Source organism: Notolepis coatsorum, assembly GCF_963971535.1.
Source record: "Notolepis coatsorum genome assembly, chromosome: 12".
NCBI lineage: Eukaryota > Metazoa > Chordata > Actinopteri > Aulopiformes > Paralepididae > Notolepis > Notolepis coatsorum.
Window position 1 is genome coordinate 9087878 of NC_140176.1, and position 22762 is coordinate 9110639.

At 43.1% G+C, this 22762-nt stretch overlaps 1 protein-coding gene across 2 annotated transcripts in view; it reads right to left on the reverse strand.

Annotated features, from left to right (window-relative positions):
* The window catches only part of pabpn1 (poly(A) binding protein, nuclear 1), a 36165-nt gene extending 13775 nt beyond the window's left edge, over positions 1-22390 (reverse strand). For both annotated transcript variants that reach the window (XM_084326165.1, XM_084326166.1), the window contains exons 1-4: positions 21911-22390; positions 7350-7458; positions 3124-3191; positions 663-769 (exon numbers count right to left, since the gene is read on the reverse strand). In XM_084326165.1, the coding sequence (XP_084182291.1) occupies positions 663-769; positions 3124-3191; positions 7350-7458; positions 21911-22045 (419 nt within the window). In that variant the 5' untranslated portion in view covers positions 22046-22390. The remainder of the gene's footprint in view (positions 1-662; positions 770-3123; positions 3192-7349; positions 7459-21910) is intronic.
* Positions 22391-22762: the final 372 nt, after the last annotated feature.

Consider the following 22762-nt stretch of genomic DNA (forward strand, 5'->3'; position numbering starts at 1 on the left):
CATCGACAGCCCTACTTAACAGTTACTGCACACTACATCACCCCTGAGTGGAACATGGAAAGCCAAACTTCCCCCCACTGTACCGAAAACCCGTACCGAACCGTGGTTTCTGTGTACCGTTACACCCCTAGCGTGTACCGTAGAATACTGCCAGTCGTGGAAGTGTCACAGCAACGGTGTCGCAGAGACAAATTCCTGTGTTTATTGTACCTGGAGAATTATGTAGTTCTGATATTAAGAAAAGATGAAAAGTGAAAGCTGCCGAGATAAAAAAGGGAGGATTATAAATGATGCAGCCCAGATGTGATTGAGAGGAGGTACGTTTCTGGTGTGGGTGGCTATTGTATCTGAAATAAGCCATGGACGTTTTAAAGAAGATCAAGAAGCAAAAGCAGCAATTTCAGCTCCAGTCCACAGATTACCCCCTCAGGTTATTTATACTGAACAAAGACATCCCACCTCCACTGAGGATCGTTTTTAAACCACAAACTGAGCTTAGAGATCTCAAAAACACTGGGTGCAAACATTTAATTAATCTATAAATCTACCAGGAGACACGGAATGCCAATACAACTTGTAACTGCTAGAAATGTAAATAGAAAGGGCTTAAAAAAAGAAAAAAAAAGCTTGTAGCGTAGACTTTAGTAGTGTTTTTAATGTACCCTTTGGGATGCCCAGTGAACTTGTCACACAGGATGGTGACTCTGTTGACGGAGCCGCAGCCGTGGAAGTGGGCCTCCAGCTCCTCCGCCGTCGCACCGTAGTCCACCTGAGGGGGGCGCACCGGCGCAGGGACAGAGCACAAAGTGTTAATTTAAGTCGACCAATAGTGACGGATTTCTTCTAGTGCTGCCCCTCAAAGTCAATTAATCAAGTCGGTTTGGTCTCAACACTTTGCCAGCGTGGCGTGCACTATTTATCGCTGAATGCCACCACCCACTTCAATGATAGCGCTCTAAACGCATAATCTATGTCTTAAATTATGGCTATGCGTCTAATCTGCCCGTCGCTTATCAATGACTTCTTTGCAGTCAACATTGTCGAAACGGATTTTTTATTTATTTTTTTAATAATCAGTTAATTTCCGTTTTATAGCATTTTGAAAAGCCCTCGTTTTCTTGAAAGTTTCAGGAAAATATATAGATTCCGTGATAAACAGCATTTACTGGAATATTCTGGAATACACTAAAAACGTTGTAATTTTTCGGCCTATTTCGTTTTCAAATAAACGCTAGATTATCGATAGTATATGTGTACCTATGCACGCTAGAGAAGCGGGCTGGAAAATATATTCTCTCATTTCCTGATCAGCACACACACACACACACACATGGGGCAAACGCTGATATATAGGTGAAAACAGATCCGATTACCCCAAGACTGGTCAAATAAATTGCTTACCTCAGAGCAGATATTCTCCAAAAAGATTCCAATTCCTGATCGCCATTCCAAATATCGATCGCGTTTATTGATTCATACTGTAAATATGCATTCCACGTTGTTTTGCGGCTCGGCAATCACTTCGATCCTTCAGTTGGCTTGACGGAAAAGTAAAATGAGGAAGCTGGACCCCCCCCCCCATCAGTCTAATCCAATGGGGTGCAGTACCACAGGGAGAGACGATAGGGGGCGGTATTTTCCCAATGGAGCTCAGAGAGTGTCTGCAGCACTAGCGTGAGGCTCGATTGATGAAATATGAATTCAAATCGCTAATAAAAAAAAATACGACAAACAAACGCTATATAGCGTTGGTGGCATTCAACAGTCGGCATGAACTAACGACAAAACACGTCCGTGGCACTCAAAGTGTTAAGGAACGAGGCAACATTATGAGAAATGTGCTTACCGTCTTCTCCAGAGTCAGACAAGAAGATCGATATCAATTTCCTCTGCGCATTCAGTACAAAGTGATCCGACTGCAAGCTAGCCTAGTTTAGCACAAATTAATGGAAGCGTATACGGACCAGCTAGCCTAGCTGTTGGCCAAAAACACGCTCTCCCTGAGTTTTAAGCTAAGCTAGTGGTCCGTATCCGCTTCCATTAATTTGTGCTAAGCTAGGCTAGCTTGCGGCGGATAGCTTTCTACTGAATGCACAGACGGTAGGCGCATTTCCCATAATGTTGGTGTTCATTTAACTATGTTTCACAGTAGCTTGCTGATAGTTCAACTTAATAAAAATAGGTATAGTGATCCTTTAAGTCGAGACGTGTTCTTGAATAGTACAATTTTATGCTATTTTTCTATGCTGAATGAAATCATAGATGATTTTGCCCATATCAGTATCTTAGGTAAACTATTGAAAAGTGCCCTTGTACGGTGTGATAATCATTTCTTAATTTCTGATTGTACAAATTAATTAATAACCACCGCGTCTGCTTTTTTGCGACATACAATTCTCAGGGGCAATCTGCAGGATTAATGGGCACATTTCACCAAACCCCTGTGTTAGTGTGATCATTATGACACTGTTGGCACAAAATATGTATTTTTACATTTCCTATCCTAGGGATGTCCGATATTGGCATAAAAATGTTGGTATCCGTTTTCAATTATTATTATATATATTTTTTACATTTATTTAACCTTTATTTACCCAGGCAAAAGTAAGAACAAATTATTATTTTATTTATTGTCAAAGTATGCATAATGTTGTGTTAATTACACGACAAGAGATATGTAATGTTAATTACCTGAAATTATTCCGTTTGGGGGGGGGGGGGGGGGGCCCTGCATATATCGGTATCGGTTGATATTGGTATCGGAAATTAAGAGTTGGACAATATCGGTAAAAAAAAAAGCCAATATCGAGCATCCCTATATCCTGTTTTACAAGGGGATGTGTGTTGCACCTGTAACTAATTTCTGGGGCATTTTCAGAACTTTCAGTAGCAATTTTTCCAGTCTGTGGGATTGTGACCGTCAGGGTGTGAAGACCTCCCTTTAAGAGTCTCTGGGATTGTGACCCTTACTTTTGGTAGATGAACGCTCACCAACAACTGACAAAACAACAAAGGTCTGATGCATTGACAAAGTCATTGTAGTAAATGACTATATTGAAAAACAAGATTAATAACCAACATGCCAAAAGAGTCCTAGTCTACACAAAAGACAGAGTGGCTTACATTTCCAACGTAGATCGATCTCCCATCTGCTTCCATCTTCTCCTCGATGGACATGATGACGGGACCGGCTGTGCAGGAGAAAATTCACAGACATTAAGAAAACGCTGTTATATCAATCAAAGATTCATAGCCTGCCCTGGGGCCATAGGCCGGTTACTTGTGGTTCCTCACATGACAATAGCAATGTGTGACTAGTTAGGGCGGCTAGGTGGTGTAGTGGGCAAGGCACTCGCCACCAGTGTGGAGACGCTAGGATTCGCGTGTTCGAATCCAGCTCTCCACATTGTTTTCAGTTTAGCTGGTCGTCCGCAGTAATACACATTGGCCGTATTACGGGGAGGGAAAACTGAAGGGTGGGGATCGAACGTTGTGAACAAGCGACTCCTACAAGTCGGTTGGTGCGCCTGCGCAGTAGAATCAGGAAGTGTCGGGGGCAGCGTGAGCCTCCCACGCGTTACTCCTCGCCACTGAGAGATCGAGCTGCGCAGGTGAAAAGATGCGACTGCTGTTACCTCAAGTACCGGAGGGGACTTGTGCTATGTATGACTTAGTCCACATTGCAGCCGGCTTGTGGGAGGCAAGAAACAGCGTTCGTGACAGGGGAGGGTTGAATTGGATGATACGAAATTGGGATGGGAGAAAATATAGAAAAAATGGGAGAAAAAGTGGATAAAAAAAAAAAAGCAATGTGTGACTAGTTGTCTTGTGTAGCTGAAGGGATCATGGTTGTAGGTTCTATTCCACACGGGTCCACCTGTACTAAAAATGTATCAACTCATGATAAAGAAAAGGACTTCCTGGAATAAATATTAACAAAAAAAGTATAGATATTTTTTGGGGGCATTTCTGCTCATAGGATAGGACAGTTAGTGACAGGAAATCATGGGTAGAGAGAAGGAGGATGATATGCAACAAAGGTCTTGGGTCGGCATGAGTCCTGGCAGGCTGAGCCACGAGTACATTCCTTCCCGGAATATTTTTGTCTAGGGCTGTTCTCCACTAAAGAAATTATTAGCCGATCGATTAAGTCCGATTTTGTCGACTGATTCGTTGATTTAAATCGAGTAATGTGTAAAATTACGTTTGTTGGGGGGGGGGGGGGGGGGGCTAAGGTTCTTTCCACTCTCTCACACACCTGGTGGGGGACTGAGGTTCATCAGACTCTTTCCACTCTTACACACCTGGTGGGGGACTAAGGTTCATCAGACTCTTTCCACTCTTACACACCTGGTGGGGGACTAAGGTTCATCAGACTCTTTCCACTCTTACACACCTGGTGGGGGACTAAGGTTCATCAGACTCTTTCCACTCTTACACACCTGGTGGGGGACTGAGGTTCATCAGACTCTTTCCACTCTTACACACCTGGTGGGAGACTACGGTTCATCAGATTCTTTCCACTCTCACATAGGGCTGGGCGATATGACGATATTATATAAATATCGGGTACAGTTCATTAACGATACACTTTTTAAACGTATCGTGGATATCGTGATGTTTTGCCCAAGAGGCTTGTGTCGCGTCAATCTGGTCCACACGTTGAAACTTTTGAACAGCGCCGCCGCCGCCCCACACACACACTACTGCATCAAAAGTTAATACTTATGATAACAAAGGCATTCGTTTTGTGGCATTGACGTTATATAGTTACACTTTCAATAACATCAGCGTATTTACATAGCAACGACCGAGGTCGACCTAGATATAGCAAGCATTAGCCGTTCATATCTCAGCCCGTGCTGACTCCGTTGTGCCCATTCTGCGGTCTGTTAATAACGTTTTCAATCAGACAGATGTATGGAAAGGCTTTTATTATAACATCCGTTGCAGTAAAATCATTATGCCTCCAGTCGTTTAGTCATTCTGCAGAGCTAAAAGCTAAACGTCGGCCACGGCGAGCTACCGCTGCCATTGTTGTTTTCATTGAGCTCTCCAATAGCGGAAGTAAAAAATTAATACGCGCTTGCCGATTGGTGCTAAGAACAGCAGGGCGGGTGCAAGCGATGTGACGTAATTGGCAGACGCGACTGTCAATCAAAATGATTCTGTTTGCCGACTGAATGAATATAAACGTTATTAACAGATTGCAGCATAGGTACAATACAGTACAGCTCAATACAACAACAATCAACAGTGGACTGGAGGATGCAGACCAGAGAAAGACTTTCGTCTTGTTTACATCAGGGTCCCCCATTTTCAATTCATCATATTTCATATCTAAATCATATAATATCTCATTGCTAAATATATGCAATATATAATCTAATAATCCAATAATCTAAATCTAATATATAATATAAAAATGCTAAATGCATGGGTATTTTATTTTGTCTTTAATGTTAGCTTGCAAACTCAAATACTGTCTGGGTAAGCCTCATAATGAATTGTTTGGGGAAAAAAAGAAAAACATCGTGATGCGTATCGTGTATCGCCGAAAGGTCAGAAAATATCGTGATATCATATTTAGGCCATATCGCCCAGCCCTACTCTCACACACCTGGTGGGGGACTGAGGTTCATCAGACTCTTTCCACTCTTACACACCTGGTGGGGGACTAAGGTTCATCAGACTCTTTCCACTCTTACACACCTGGTGGGGGACTAAGGTTCATCAGACTCTTTCCACTCTTACACACCTGGTGGGGGACTAAGGTTCATCAGACTCTTTCCACTCTTACACACCTGGTGGGGGACTGAGGTTCATCAGACTCTTTCCACTCTTACACACCTGGTGGGAGACTACGGTTCATCAGATTCTTTCCACTCTCACATAGGGCTGGGCGATATGACGATATTATATAAATATCGGGTACAGTTCATTAACGATACACTTTTTAAACGTATCGTGGATATCGTGATGTTTTGCCCAAGAGGCTTGTGTCGCGTCAATCTGGTCCACACGTTGAAACTTTTGAACAGCGCCGCCGCCGCCCCACACACACACTACTGCATCAAAAGTTAATACTTATGATAACAAAGGCATTCGTTTTGTGGCATTGACGTTATATAGTTACACTTTCAATAACATCAGCGTATTTACATAGCAACGACCGAGGTCGACCTAGATATAGCAAGCATTAGCCGTTCATATCTCAGCCCGTGCTGACTCCGTTGTGCCCATTCTGCGGTCTGTTAATAACGTTTTCAATCAGACAGATGTATGGAAAGGCTTTTATTATAACATCCGTTGCAGTAAAATCATTATGCCTCCAGTCGTTTAGTCATTCTGCAGAGCTAAAAGCTAAACGTCGGCCACGGCGAGCTACCGCTGCCATTGTTGTTTTCATTGAGCTCTCCAATAGCGGAAGTAAAAAATTAATACGCGCTTGCCGATTGGTGCTAAGAACAGCAGGGCGGGTGCAAGCGATGTGACGTAATTGGCAGACGCGACTGTCAATCAAAATGATTCTGTTTGCCGACTGAATGAATATAAACGTTATTAACAGATTGCAGCATAGGTACAATACAGTACAGCTCAATACAACAACAATCAACAGTGGACTGGAGGATGCAGACCAGAGAAAGACTTTCGTCTTGTTTACATCAGGGTCCCCCATTTTCAATTCATCATATTTCATATCTAAATCATATAATATCTCATTGCTAAATATATGCAATATATAATCTAATAATCCAATAATCTAAATCTAATATATAATATAAAAATGCTAAATGCATGGGTATTTTATTTTGTCTTTAATGTTAGCTTGCAAACTCAAATACTGTCTGGGTAAGCCTCATAATGAATTGTTTGGGGAAAAAAAGAAAAACATCGTGATGCGTATCGTGTATCGCCGAAAGGTCAGAAAATATCGTGATATCATATTTAGGCCATATCACCCAGCCCTACTCTCACACACCTGGTGGGGGACTGAGGTTCATCAGACTCTTTCCACTCACACACACACACACCTGGTGGGGGACTAAGGTTCATCAGACTCTTTCCACTCACACACACACCTGGTGGGGGACTGAGGTTCAAAACACACACAAACACACACCTGGTGGGGGACTAAGGTTCATCAGTCTTTCCACTCTCACACACCTGGTGGGTTCATCAGACTCTTTCCACTCACACACACACCTGGTGGGTTCATCAGACTCTTTCCACTCACACACACACACACCTGGTGGGGGACTAAGGTTCATCAGACTCTTTCCACTCACACTCACACACCTGGTGGCGGACTAAGGTTAATCAGACTCTTTCCACTCACACACACACACCTGGTGGGGGACTGAGGTTCATCTGTTTCTCCACTTCGTTCTGTAGCTCCTTCAGCTTTTCTGCTTCTTCCTCCATCTCTCGCACCCGCGCTTTGATGGCCTCCAACTCCTAGAAAAACAAAAGAACGGACACAAATAAGGGCCGGGCTACATCGATCAGTCACAAAGCGGAGATAAAAACAGATGGAATGTATTAGTGTCCCATCGGTTCGTTTCCAAAATTAGAATGCAACATGATCGACGGCTTTGCTAGCGGACGGTGAAACCTTACACATCTGGCATACGGACTCGGCAGCCCTGTCCAACAGACCGATACTGATCAATGAAACATAATTAGAAACCGACAGATCAATGTAGCCACAGTAGATTGATGTATAGAGATGTCATAGAGATGTATAGAGTAATGACAGATATGTATAGTGATGTCATAGAGATGTATAGAGTGATGACACAGAGCTGTAGAGTGATTAGGGCTGCACGATTCCTAAACATTTTAAGGACCTGTGGCCACCCTGGTTTAAGCATAGATGGAACATGAAGCACAGACGGACATGTCAGCCAGTGCCAAAGGTTCATCATCTCCCCTTCAAACCTTACTACGCCCAAAACGGGGCTCCGCAGCCCTGTCTAACAAACTGATGGTCGTTTACCTTGATTAATAATAGCAGACTTCAAATAACTTATTTTACCAGGAGATCTAAACCAGTACTTTGTTTTTGCTTTCCTTTCTAAGCACAATGCACGCTGTTCCTCATGCTTCCTCACACTAGCTGTTCCTCAGGCTGTGTCTAGAGCCATATGAAATCCGCGTTCACGGAATCGCGGACGGAATCGCGGAATTGACCAATAAAAATGGAATCAACTGCAAAACGTGGAATATTGCAGAATTTGGCCTAATCTGGACTGAAATTCCGTTTTTGGGTGGAACGCTTGGTGCACACGCGACCGGGGAGGCGGACGCTAGAGCGGGTTACACACAACACAGGCAGTCTCCCAAGCGTCTCGCTGCTTCGGTGTTTACATCGTCAAGAAGCTAATAAATTCCCCAATAAGCCCTCAATTCAGAGCAGAGCAGTATCCTAATGACTTTTATGCCTCCGGCGATAAGGTGTTTTGCTAATTCTGTCAACGTTCCGTGGACTGGAGCCACAAAAACACTTGCGACACTATTGTGATAGCTATAACGTTAGGACATGATCGCTTCTTGCTAAATCTAGTGCACCCATCCATTTGTTTAATGCAAACGACTGCCCTTTATAAACTAAATACACTTAAATAGCTATGTAACGTTATAGGACTATCTATGGAAATGATAGCTTCTAGAAGTTCTAGCTAAATCTGGTGCACCCATCAATTTGTTTAATGCAAACGATTGTCATTATACACTGCCCTTTATAATCTAAATAAACTTAAATAGCTATGAAACGTTACATTACATAGGACTATAGATGGAAATGATAGCTTCTTGCTAAATCTGGTGCACCCATCCATTTGTTTAATGCAAACGAGTCATTATACACTGCCCTTTATAATCGAAATAAACTTAAATAGCTATGAAACGTTTTACAGTACATAGGACTATAGATGGAAATGATAGCTTCTTGCTAAATCTGGTGCAATCCATTTGTTTAATGCAAACGATTGTCATTATACACTGTCCTTTATAAACGAAATAAACTAAACTAAAGGTGCCTAAATTATGCATTACTATATTTCATCACAATAAAATAGATATAGCTAGGCTACTGACATTGTGATAATGTCAGTAGTAGCTGTATCTATTGTTTACACTTGAAATGTGTATTTTTATTTTGTCACAATATTACTTGAAAAGTATTGTGTAAAATGTAACTGTATTTCTGAGTTGCAGCACTTAAAAACATTAAATGGACTGTTATATCATATTCAATTGTAGACATTTATTCATTCCCACTTATTAGACACTATTTCTGATGGTAAAATGAGCATAAAAAGCAAAATACAGAATTCTGAAATATTAAAACGGAAAAAACGGAATTTGGGAAAAAATAAAATGGAATTTGGAAAATAATAAAACGGATTTCATATGGCTCTAGCTGTGTCCACCGGGGAAGTTTTTTTCAAGGCGGACCGCTTTGAAAAAAGAAGAAAAAAAAGCTTTGAGCGTCTTTCTGGGTCTCCCCAGAGCTCGCGCCAGCCGCGGCTCCGCCCCTTCCTCGATGAGTTACATTGATGAGCGCACTGCTTTCCAAAAAAGTTTAACTACTTTCAACTTTATGAGCTGGGAGCGCTCCGACCAAAAACGCTGCCGTCGAGAGCTCATAAAACGCGAGGCGCGGCTCTGGGAAGAGGAGCGCGCCTGACTCTTCTCCAGCATATAAATGAATGACAGAAAGGAGCTGACAACTCATAAAACGTCCCCTATGGACACAAGCCATCATGCTTCCTCACACTAGCCGTTCCTCATGCTTCCTCACACTAGCCGTTCCTCATGCTTCCTCACACTAGCCGTTCCTCATGCTTCCTCACACTAGCCGTTCCTCATGCTTCCTCACACTAGCCGTTCCTCATGCTTCCTCACACTAGCCGTTGTTCCTCATGCTTCCTCACACTAGCCGTTCCTCATGCTTCCTCACACTAGCCGTTGTTCCTCATGCTTCCTCACACTAGCCGTTCCTCATGCTTCCTCACACTAGCCGTTCCTCATGCTTCCTCACACTAGCCGTTCCTCATGCTTCCTCACACTAGCCGTTCCTCATGCTTCCTCACACTAGCTCAGGGCTAGTTGGCCACAAACCAATGCAGAGTGGATAGGGTCACGCTCCTGGCTGTACAAGCTGACTGAGGCTCACTGAAGTTTACTCCACAGAGCACACAATGTAGATTTCAGAGAGCCTCAGTTAGAGCCATATGAAATCCGTTTTATTATTTTCCAAATTCCATTTTATTTTTTCCCAAATTCCGTTTTTTCCGTTTTAATATTGCAGAATTCTGTATTTTGCTTTTTACGCTCATTTTACCATCAGAAATTGTGTCTAATAAGTGGGAATGAATAAATGTCCACAATTCAATAAGATATAACAGTCTTTTTTAATGTTTTTAAGTGCTGCAACTCAGAAACACAGTTCAATTTTACACAATATTTTTCAATTAATATTGTGACAAAATAAAAATACATATTTCAAGTGTAAACAATAGATACAGCTAGCTACTACTGACATTATCACAATGACAACGTCAGTAACCTAGCTATATCTATTATATTGTGATGAAATATAGTAATGCATAATTTAGGCACCTTTAGTTTAGTTTATTTCGATTATAAAGGACGGTGTATAATGACAATCGTTTGCATTAAACAAATGGATGGGTGCACTAGATTTAGCAAGAAGCTATCATTTCCATCTATAGTCCTATGTACTGTAACGTTTCATAGCTATTTAAGTTTATTTAGATTGTAAAGGGCAGTGTATAATGACAATCGTTTGCATTAAACAAATGGATGAGTGCACCAGATTTAGCAAGAAGCTATAATTTCCATCTATAGTCCTATGTACTGTAACGTTTCATAGCTATTTAAGTTTATTTAGATTATAAAGGGCAGTGTATAATGACAATCGTTTGCATTAAACAAATGGATGGGTGCACCAGATTTAGCTAGAACTTCTAGAAGCTATCATTTCCATCTATAGTGTTTTGGGAAGCACGGTGTTTCCCCTTGTTTTTGACATGCCCTTTCGAGACCAAATGATCATCGCACGTATTTTTGCGGGTCCAATCACAGTATGTTGACAATATTTACAAAACAACTTATCGCCGGAGGCATAAAAATCATTCGGATACTGCTCTGCTCTGAATTTAGGGTTTAGTGTGGTATTTCGTAGCTTTTTGGATGCTGTTAATACCGGAGCAGCTGCTACACGCTTGGACATTGCTGTGTTGTTGTGAAGCAGTGTGGAAGTGACGCGCGCGGTGTAACACGCTTTAGCGTCCCGGTCATGTTTGCTTTGCACCAAACGTTCCACCGTTATCCCGAAAACGGAATTACAGTCCAAATTATGGCAAATTCTGCAATATTCCACGTTTTAACAGGTAATTCCATTTTTATTGCTCAATTCCGCGATTCCGTCCGCGATTCCGTGATTGCGGATTTCATATGGCTCTACCTCAGTCAGCTTTGTACAGACAGGAAGGAGTGTGACCCCAATGACTTTGTGATGGCTTGTGGCTAACTAGCCAGAGCTAGTATGAGGAACAGCATGGATTGCGCTGAGAAAGGACCAACAACAACATCAAGAAATAGGGCTAGGGTTCCAAAATAAACCAGGATCCATCCCTTTAAGTGTAAGTACATTGTAAAGCGCATGTCCATTTTTTGCATGTTTCTAGGGATATCTATAATGGACCTTAGAGAATGTATTCCTAGTGTCCGAAATATTGAGTCTGTTTAATTTGATCTTTGACTGTGAATAACACCATGCTAACATTGACCAGACGTGAACAATTTTGCTCACTCACTCAGTACCTTCTTGAGATCAAGTGTACAAAAAAAGTCTAAGCAAATTAATAAAGGGCAGATGATTTACAGGGGGTTTTGTAGTACTCGATTTTGTCATCCGGAGTTCCGGACACATTTGAAATATGAATATATGAGGAATAAATTACTTTATTATGGCCATGTCATACATCTATGGATCGGGCTAAATCTGGCATTGAGTTCAATCTGGATTTAGTACCATCAGGCGCCCCTGACAGGGCAGCAAAGACCGTGAATGAAATCCACTGTAAGTTCAGTAACTTTTTTTTATATAATACATCAGATTGAGACCGTTTTTTCCTAGACATTCACAGATAGTTTCTTTACCCAACTAGTAACTACGTTCTATTTTATGGCAATAATGTTCAGGTTTGTTCGCCCCGTGAGATATAGTAGGGGTGGACGGTATGGTCTAAAATTTATATCACGGTATAATTTGAAGCATAGACGGTAACGGTATATATCACGGTATCATCGTTTTTGATAAAAAAAATTTTTTATTTTATATAATTTTTTTTTTTTTTTTATAAAATATATATATTATATAATTAGACTTGTACTTGTATTATCTGCGAGACATCGCCACCACGCAACAAGCTCCACTGTCTGTGTGTACTCTAGTAGCCTCCAGCTACGGCCAGGTTTCCCCGGAGCTGCACCTGGACCTATACTCAGTAGCCTCGAGCAGAGCTACGGCCAGGATTCTCCGGCGCTGCACCTGGACCCTATTATATTGGAATAACGTTAGCAAGCCCTCAGCTCGAATACGCATCGAATCAGTGTTATAAGACATTGATATCAGGAGCTATCCGGCTAAGCCGGATATATAACGTTAATACAACGCCTCAGTGAATTATTTAGTTCAATGGGACATTTAGTTTTGAACGGTGAACTAACTCGCGTTAACGTGAGCTAACGGCTAACAGGTAGCACACACACGTCTCTCTCTACTAGACTTTGTGGAGCGTTTGTTGATGTCAGGAGCTATCGGTAGCTGGCCGACTAGATACCGTTCGGTTAGACAATGCCTCATCATGTATTAAACTAAAAGTGAATAGTTGACTGGGTCATTTTGTAACGGTAGCTAAGCTAACGTTAGCTCAGGGAGACGCCGCCGACAGCTGAGCTCCCGTGTCCCGTCCCACTAGACTACTAGATCCGTGTTTACATGCGTGCGGTAGGGGCTGGCACGCCCACTGCGCGAAGCCTCCTAAATAACTTTTTCCAGTTCGCACATATCTATTATCTATGACTAATTCTATCTATTTTTAGGGGCAAATGCGAGTGAAATAGTCGCGCTGTGGTTACATGACGTCATTGGTATTTTAGAGCTGCACTACCGGTTTAGACGGTATAGTCAAAATCCATACCGTAGAGCAAATTCATACCGTTTATACCGTATACCGTTTATACCGTCCACCCCTAAGATATAGTCACAAAAATAACGGCAGAATTTTTCGCAAAGAATATTTTCAGCAGCTTTCAGAGGCTGGTGTGAGCTGGGTAGTGTAGTTTTATGAAATTTCGATGTCCATTGAAAGCCCTGGGTCTCCTGTTTTAAGACTACAGTGCTAATTCCTTGTGTGACGTGTCTAATTCATCCGGTTTCCGCCAGGATGCGCAGATATATTTATAAACTCATATTTAGCTATAAACACTTAAAATCATTGGTAAACAAACGTAGTGCTGAAAATACACACTTTGAATGCTGTTTTGATAGGGTTCGGGTCTTTACTCTTTCTTGGCTACATTTGAAGAAGAAAAATGTAACCTTAATTAATACGGACTGTATTGATCTATTTATGGCGTGAAATAAATCTCAGCCCGATAGGCTTAAAATGGACAGGTCTGCCCTCTGTGGCGCTTATGGGGTTTCAGGGGTTGATTGGTCACGCCTTTACTAGGGATGCCCCGATCACGTTTTTTGCCACCGATACTGATCACCGATCGTCTATGAGCCATATCGGCCGATACAGATCGTTTTTGGTTTTATATATATATATATATTTTTTTAAATACCGGTATATATATTCTATAATTAAACTTGTAGTTGTATTATCTGCGAGACATCGCCACCACGCAACAAGTCAAAATGCTTGCTATCTGCAAACCGCTCCACTGTCTGTGTGTATACTCTGCTTTGGTCAAATCACATTCAGCATTGCGATGATAGCCAATTAGCCAATGTTCAGCTGCAAAAACGAATAATGTCAATTATGTTATAAGACATTGATATCAGGAGCTATCTGTAGCTACTGCTAGCCGGCTAGATACCGTTAGACAATGCATCATGTATTAAAATAAAGTGAACCATTTAGTTTACTGGGTCATTTCGTTTAAAGAAACAGTGATCTAACATGAGCTAACGTTAGCTACCTATGCTAACGGAGGTCTCATGCTGGCGCATCCCTATTATTCTTAAACTGAAATGCGCATTTGTTGATATCAGGAGCCATCAGTAGCTAGCCAGTTAGACAATGCATCATGTATTAAACTAAAGTGGATAGTTGACTGTGTAGTTTTGTTTAAACAGTAACGTTAGCTAGGTAGCTAAGCTAACGTTAGCTCATAGGTCTCACGGAGGGAGCCTCTGTTGACACGGGTCTGGGAGGAGCAGGGGGAGGAGGAGGCAGTGCGCTGCAGCAGCTGCTAAGAGAGAAGTCGGCGAGTGAAAACTCAGCTGATAATTGGATCATGTTTTTCTATCGGTTTTCACGATCTGCGAAAATAAAGCATTATCGGAATTCACCGATCTCATATTTATACTGAATATCGGCCGATACCGATCTCTGGCCGATCGATCGGGGCATCCCTAGCCTTTACACATTTTACCTTAGTCACTCATTGTGAAGCCTCAACAGGGAGGTGTAGTCTGACGTCACTGGTTGTTCCACCCGTATAGGGACTTATCATTGGACAAATTGATTATCGGCTATTGTAACAATTCTGCCGCATGGAAATTGAAAAGCTTTCCATTTTTGCCCAAAATGAGTTCCCTTCTATCACTAACATTATTGGTTAAGCATTTTTGGGTGAAAAAAAATTTGCTATAGATTGTGGATGAATAAGCACAGAAAGGTACACCATGCAAATGTTAATGCTTTATTTGTTTTAAACGAGACGATTTAGAAATAGTCAATGGGGAAATAGATTGCGTTGGACAGAGGGTGGAACACGAAAAACGGCAATGACGTAACCACTACACCTCCCTACTGCATGAATTTAACGTGCGCGCGCGCTCCGTCAATACCAACTACAGAATCTCAAGGCGAAGGTTTAATGAATGAAGTCGTCACACCATCACCTCTCCGCCACCTCCAGCATCGGACACAGCAGCAGATCAGAGGAACATTCAGGCAGCGGCTGTAGCCTGAGCCGACACGTTTTCTAAGACAGCGTCTTGCACCAGGTGTCCGTCTAGTGGCGTGTAGTGTTAGCAGGCACTAGGGGTGGATGATATTAGGGGGGGGGGGGGGGCCTGGGCGATATTAGCAGGGCTCTCAAGTAAAGTGGTTGTAAAAAATGGTTCACAGTGCTCACTAGTGCAAGGGAAACCGAGTGATTCATCAAAACAAATATGCAGTCATGCAATTTATTGTAAGGTTATATTTTGACATATTGTACTGGTGTTGCTTATCTTATTATACCCCGTATTTCACTGTATGCCCTGGTATGTATGTGACAAATAAACCTCTTAATTCTATCTTTCTATTAATTGAGCATGCCAGGCATGTCTAACTATAGCCCCTTACGTGACTGCGATGTGCAAGCCAGGGGCTTTTGTATCCGCAGTCACTCAGCTATGTAGCTACCAGGCTCGTTTGGCCCACCAAGCACCGCTTCTGAGCTCGGGTGGGTCAAAAATATATCAGATATGAATTTCAAAGGTACCCAGCGTACAATTAGGGTTTCACACAGCGACGCGCTGGGGTCTGAAAGCTCGGAGTTGCTAATAAACATTTTAAATCATTGTTATAAAACGAGTGGTACTCACAGAGCGAGCCGTATATTTCCACCGTTGGTGTCACAGCGCATGCGCACCAGGTAGCCAAATACGCATGGTACTCACAGAGCTAGCCGTGTATTTCCGTATTTGGCTGCCTGGTGCGCATGCGCTGTGACACCAATGGCGGAAATACACGGCTCGCTCTGTGAGTACCACTCGCCTTGTCCCGATCAAAATGAAAATGAATAAAACGAATCCCATCTCAACCGTGGTATGTCTATTATCTGCATTTCCCAAATGTTGGATCGCAATCAATTTTTTTGGTTGTCAAAACCCCCCTCGTGTCACCGTTTCTGTGTGCCACTCCCACCAACAAGCATCAGACATCCCGGCCTTATATCTGGCCAAAAAAAAGCGTCTAAAAAAAAATGACAAGGAGGTTGTTTGAAGACTGATGTCCAATTAGTAAAACCTGAATAGAGAAGCGATGTTGCTTTACAACTTATGCCTCACATTCACAGACAGACGGTGGAGGCAACCCTGCAAGCAGTTAGGGTTTCAAGTGTCTCACTCAAGGTGACTGAATCGAAGCGGGAACCTTCAGATTACCAGACTACTGTTCTACCTCCTGAGTCCTGACCCACTACAGCATTAGTGCTGGCTAGCCAGTGTGGAAATTCCTCGTTCCTCTGGCAGGGTAGGGTAGAGGTGGGAATCATGATATGATATAGATTCTTTGGACAACGATACGATATTTGGCGATATCAGAAAGTCTGCCACGATACGATACGATTCAGGTGCCTGCGATCGATATGAGACGATATCATATGCCCATTTAACACAATAAGTAACATTTAGAATCAACTAAATAATCATTTGACATTTTTATTTTTTAGCTCTTCCAGACATTTAAATTACTACTTTCCAAAGACCAGATATGGGACGCGAACGCACACACAGAAAGGGAGAATGGCTTAAAGCAGACACTAATGGAACTCTTGCCGTTTTCTCTCTATGCCTCTGAACAGGGTTAGCTTAGTTAGCGTAAGCAGCTAGCGTTAGTTTAGGTATTTTAACGCGGCGTGGGCATAAAGGAATGGCGAGGATGCAACGCATGTTAGATGCATTTGACCCGTTGCGAGAAAAAAAAGGAGACTTATTTCAGGTTGCAAAATGAGACCAAAGAGGCGCACCCTGTTGTTGCTTCTTCACACACAGGTGTTTCACGCGCTACTGCTGTTGCTGACTCTGCCAGATGGTTTGTTTTCACATCTCGCGTGATGATCTTGTGCGAATCCAGCTGCCGGAATGCGCTTGGGCATGACTCGCCACAGGATTTTCAAAATAAGAGTATAAATCGATATGAACAATCTTTTTACGTTGCATCGATCCTATTGGATCATTGATAATTAGGTCGATGTATCGTCCCCACCCCTATGGCAGGGTGGTAAAAAACACATTTCTCTGGTGTGACAAACTCTGAACACAAGTTTATTTTGACATTAATTGTTTTTGCGATCACCGTTTTGTTTTTCTGTCATAATGTGCAATCATAAATCAGTACTGAGAAAAAACAACAATGCAGCAGAGAGACATATCTTCCGTTATCTCTCTCCCCAGTTGATTTAGCTTAACACTTTGAGTGCCAGCCATGAGAAATCTCGTTAGTCCATGCCATGCGTTGAGTGCCAAGATACCGCCCCCTATTGTCTCCCGGATGGTAATGCACACTTTGGATTGGACTGAATGAAAACGCATGGGGAAAAGAAAATCCGGAATCCACATTTTACTTGTCAGGCATGTAATCCAAGCCGATTGCAGTCTTTGTGGTCCCTCAGAACAGCGTGGAATATGTGTTTCAAGCACCCAGCGTTGGATCAATAAACGCGATCGATATTTGGAATGGCGATCAGGAATTGGAATAATCTTTCTGGAGAACATCTGAGGTAAGGAATCTATTTTACCAGTCTTGGCAGGGCTGTACGTTAACTTTTTTTGCACATAGCACTGGTGCTACAGAGGTTGATAGTTTTGTAGCACAGGCCAAAATCTTGTAGCACGAGTATAAAACGTCTCTAAAATCTCTAAAAACAACCACAAGTAGTGCAGTTCATTACTTAAATAGGTATGTGACTGGCAAGGGACATGAATCTTGCATACAGGGCACACAAAATCCAAACTTTAACAAGAAATGCTTTTAGACAAATTCTTTCTTTATTTGCCCATAATGTAAAACAAAAAGAACAAGGACATAACCATATAACCGATATGAAGCAGTCCGAGACCAGGCAGCGCTGGTGTGGACTCAGATTACAGGGAAAGCTAGAAACCAACCTAGAAACACCTAGAAACCAACATAACAAATAGATATAATGCATACAAACACCTGTACATATTTGTGGAACCAAATAAATAAATGTATTATTATTATTATTATTATTATTATTATTATTATTATTATTATTATTATTATTATTATTATTATTATAATTATTCGTGTGTGTGTGTGTGTGCGTGCGTGTGTGTGTGTGTGTGCACTGCACACGTGTCACAGTTCCAGCATCATGTCTGCTGGCCACTTTTTCAGATCCACACACACACACACACACACACACACACACACACACACACACACTATTGCATTAATCAGAACTAAGTACAAGGAACTCTGCATGAATGAAAAGGGCTTTATAAATTAAATTAATTATTATTATTATTACCTTATTTGCATATTGTCTCGTTATTAGATAGATAGATAGATTGATTGATAGATAATTAATACTTTATTGATCCCGGAGGGGAATTTAAGTAGCCATACGATGGAGTTCTTTTTACAGAGTAAAATTAGCGGCTTAAATTTAGTGAACAGCATTTCTTCCTTGGCGATGCAATATGCCACATTCATCTTAAACTTTACCTCACGGAGATCAGCATCATCCGCTCTGGTCGTCTGTTTACTCAGCGAGTGCAAGAGGGTGCCGGCCCGCGCTCAGGAGTTTGTTTAGCGTTGAAGGCATCCCGGGCAAGAATGTGTCGATGGGACGTATTGTGTTTATTAATGTTATCCCTTTTTAGGATATTGTTACCCGCGAGTCAAGGGATTCTCTGATCGGATCTTTTCCGGAGTCTCCCGGCACCAGTGACAGAATAATAATAGCTGTGCTTCCTCATTAAAAAATATCCACGGAAAATCATTTTCCCACTCTGCGTTATATCTGTACATCTTGTTAATCTTCTCCTTTTGTCTCGTTTCTATTAACGGTGGTCCCTCTCGGGCTCGTTTGGGGTTTTGATCTTGTACTTCTTTTGTTGGATTTAATACCTTAAAAAAGCGCTTCATCTTGTCGAAGTCACCCAGTCAGTGTACATTGAGCTCGCAACTTAGTCGCGGGGATATTGTTCGCTAGGGATTATGGGATTTGGTGTTTGATTATGGACTCTACGCGAGACGGGACATTGTTTTTAATCGCACGAGACTACAAGTACCAAGTGGATAGCGTGGCGCTGTGGTCCATTCAATTTACCGTCACACTTTATTTTTTTTTGCTTGCTCCACGGGCCATCGCACCAGTGCTACTGAAGTCAATTCATTCATCGCACAGACTGACGTCAGTGTCGCACGTGCGACATATATGTCGCAATGTACAGGCCTGAGTCTTGGGATAATCAAAGCTTTTTTCACAGATATATCAACGTGTCCCATATGTGTGTATGTGTGTGTGCTGATCAGGAAATAAGATTCGATTTTACAGCCCGCTTCTCTAGCGTGCATATTAAGTACACATATACTATCGATAATCTAGCGTTTATTTGAAAACGATTCATAAATAGGCCGAACAATGACAACGTTGTGTGTATTCCAGTAAAGGGCGATTCCTGCAGAATCACCTTTTTTCTGGAAATTTTAAAAAGAGCGTTTTTCAAAATGGTATAAAACGGAAAAGTACCGATTAAAAAACAATCCGTTTCGACAATGTTGACTGCAAGCAAGTCATTGATAAGCGACGGGCGTATTAGACACATAGCCATAATTTATGCGTTCGCAAATGTGCTCGCCCTCACATTGAATAGAGCGTTGGCACTCAAGCGCTAAATCGTGCAAATAGGGGCTTTTTAGACTTTTGGTAAAAATGGTATCGCTTTTATCCAAAGCACTTTACAATTTGTTCCTCACATATTTCACAGACAGACGGCAAAGGCAACCATGCAAGATGCCAACCTGCTCATCGGGGGCAATTGGGTTAAGTGTCTTGCTCAAGGACACTTCAACACGCTGCTCGGGAGGAGCGGGAATCTAACCGGGAACCTCCGGATCACCAGACGACTGTCGTGAATGTATTTAGAACAGAAAATAACCTGGCTGTTTAAGACCATGGAACGGAGATGACTATGGGAGTTTGACAATGTAGTAGTACCCAGAACAGAGAGCCCCCTCGCCCTGTGGGGAACAGGGGTGTGCGGACGGTGCCTAACAGTAGAAGACAGTTTCTCCCAGACAGACAGTGCTGCAGTGCAGCACACTGGGAGCCGCTCCAGGTCTGCTGCTCCATGGACAGCAGTCCAGGCCCACACACACAGACTGGCGCCGAATTTGTTATTTATTAATTTGGGACATTCTGAATGGCTTTTAAAAACCAACACGTTTGGGGGGCACTGCCATTTAAAAAGAGTCTACCAACCATGGGCATCGGAACAAGCTTGGCATGCAACATGGTGGTGGTGATTAAAGCGTTGATGTGACCTCTAGTATCCGATGTTTCATGTATCGACTAGTACCTCTAATAACAATTACTATCCCTGGCTGCATCACAGGAATGTGTGTGGTATAATCGGTCGTGAATGTGGCTGATACAGAGGGTAGGTGTGTTGTACGGACTCTGATCAAGTGTTGTTGGCGTATATATATTTTTGTCGCATTTTCCGTGCATGCACTCTCACACACACACTCCCCTCCCTTTTCTCACGGCTCCAGCAAAATACCGAAGGATGCAAAAACCCAGCCCCTCGGTTACCGCAACCCCCTCTACTCCTGTATGTGTAGTGTGTGAGGCACTACTACTACTACCATTCACACTGACTGGCTGTGAATCTAAAAAAACAAAAAAAACACAAATCCCAACTAACACAATTCGATGGAATCTGTATGCATGATAATAAGATGCACGATATGAGATGTCGTGGCGTGTGGCACGACATGGTGGGTGGCCCCGACGGTCAGGTGCATCCAGGGCTGCTGCCATCATCCCCGCCCTCCTCCTAGCTGTGTTGGAGTTAGCTAGCAGCTAATCAGCCCGTCATATATATCTATGGTCATCCCCCCCCCCCCACCACTAAAGCTAACGACATCCAGCTAACCGGCTGATGGTGGTCGGGCAACGATGAAAAGAACAAATGCCGCATATCATCATCATCATGAGGCTAATAGCAGTCTACAACACCACGAAGGTCTAGTAAAGAAGTGATCACGTTTAGCAACAATGCTCGATGCTAGTAGTAGCGACTCGATAGTGTGTGACACCACCACCGGCGAGCAGCTAGCTGGAGGACATCACTTTATCATTAACATGTGCAACACGAGTTGTGTCGGCGTTATGGCCGTCGGTCGTAGGAGATAAAAAGAGGCGTGTTTTACCTTCTCAGTGAGCGGAGAGAGAGACTCGCACTGCGGAGGCTAATGGCGGCGGCGGCCCGTGCTCCCCTCCCTCGCCCCTCTGACGGTCTCCTCCGTCTCGAGGAGGACCCCCCCCCCACCACCACGACCAGGGCGACCGCTCGCGCTCTGGCGCAGAGAAACTGCCACCGCCACTTGCGCCAAGATGGCTACCGGCACCACGCACGTCACCACCCATTTCCACTGCACTGCGTGAGCCATAATGGCGGTTATTATTATCGACCTGGCGGCGGTTATACCAGCTATACGCTCACCTCACACAGCATGTGACAAGAGATTTATAATAAACCAAAAACGGGAGCGGATTGTGTGACTTCCATATAGCTAAAAACGATTAACTGGCGATAAACGCCGTGCATAGTCTTTTTTTTTTTTTTAAAGAAAGCTCACACAACGTTTAAAATAGTGGCCCGGCTTCCTTCACTTACCGGGTCTTCAATCGCGGCCTCTCCCTCTTCTAATCCCGGCTCCTCGTCGCCGACACCCGGGTCTTCCAACTCTGGATGCCCGGGGTCCGAGTCCAGTAGGGATTCATCCGCCAACCCGTTACCGAACTCCGCCATCGCCGTGTTCCTCCCGGTGTAACCGACGCGCCTCGTGGCTGAAGCGACGCTGCTAACAGGCCCCTCTCTCTCTCTCTGCTCTCACACACACGGGGGGAGAGCGAGCGGGGTGGCCGGAGAAAAAAAAATACCGCTTTAGTTAAAGTTAAAAAGGGAAATAAAAAAATACCAGCCTCAATTCCAGTCACCGTTCAAACGGAATTCCCACGTTGGACTAAGGACGGCCTACCGTTTTAACTCGCCGGGTTTTTTTATCCTTAATTTACAGCAGAGTAACCGAGTTTATTTACTTGGGGGGGAAATGTGTATAAAAGCGAGGAGGGCTGTGAGCGCGAGCACGGTGCCCCTTCAGTTGGGAAATGGAAGCCAGTGGGCGGAGTCACGTCTCACTGCGGGCGGAAACTCGCGACCCTATTGGTCGATTGAATACTCTAGACAAACCTCCTTTGTTTCCAGCGGGTTCCCAGTGGATAATCCAACAGGACGTTTCACGTTTTCGACGTCCAGACGCACCTTCCGATTGGATTACAGCTATGTCAATCACTTGCTCGGGTTTACCCAGTGTGTCACACATTCACGTTTTCCCAAACGTCAGTGGCCAATCAGATCGCGCATCCCGAACGCGGAAGTGAAAGCCCGTTAGGGAAATATATACACTTTGACCGGTTACCTTTCTTCTTTGAAGAACACAAACAAGTGTACAACAGAAAAACACAT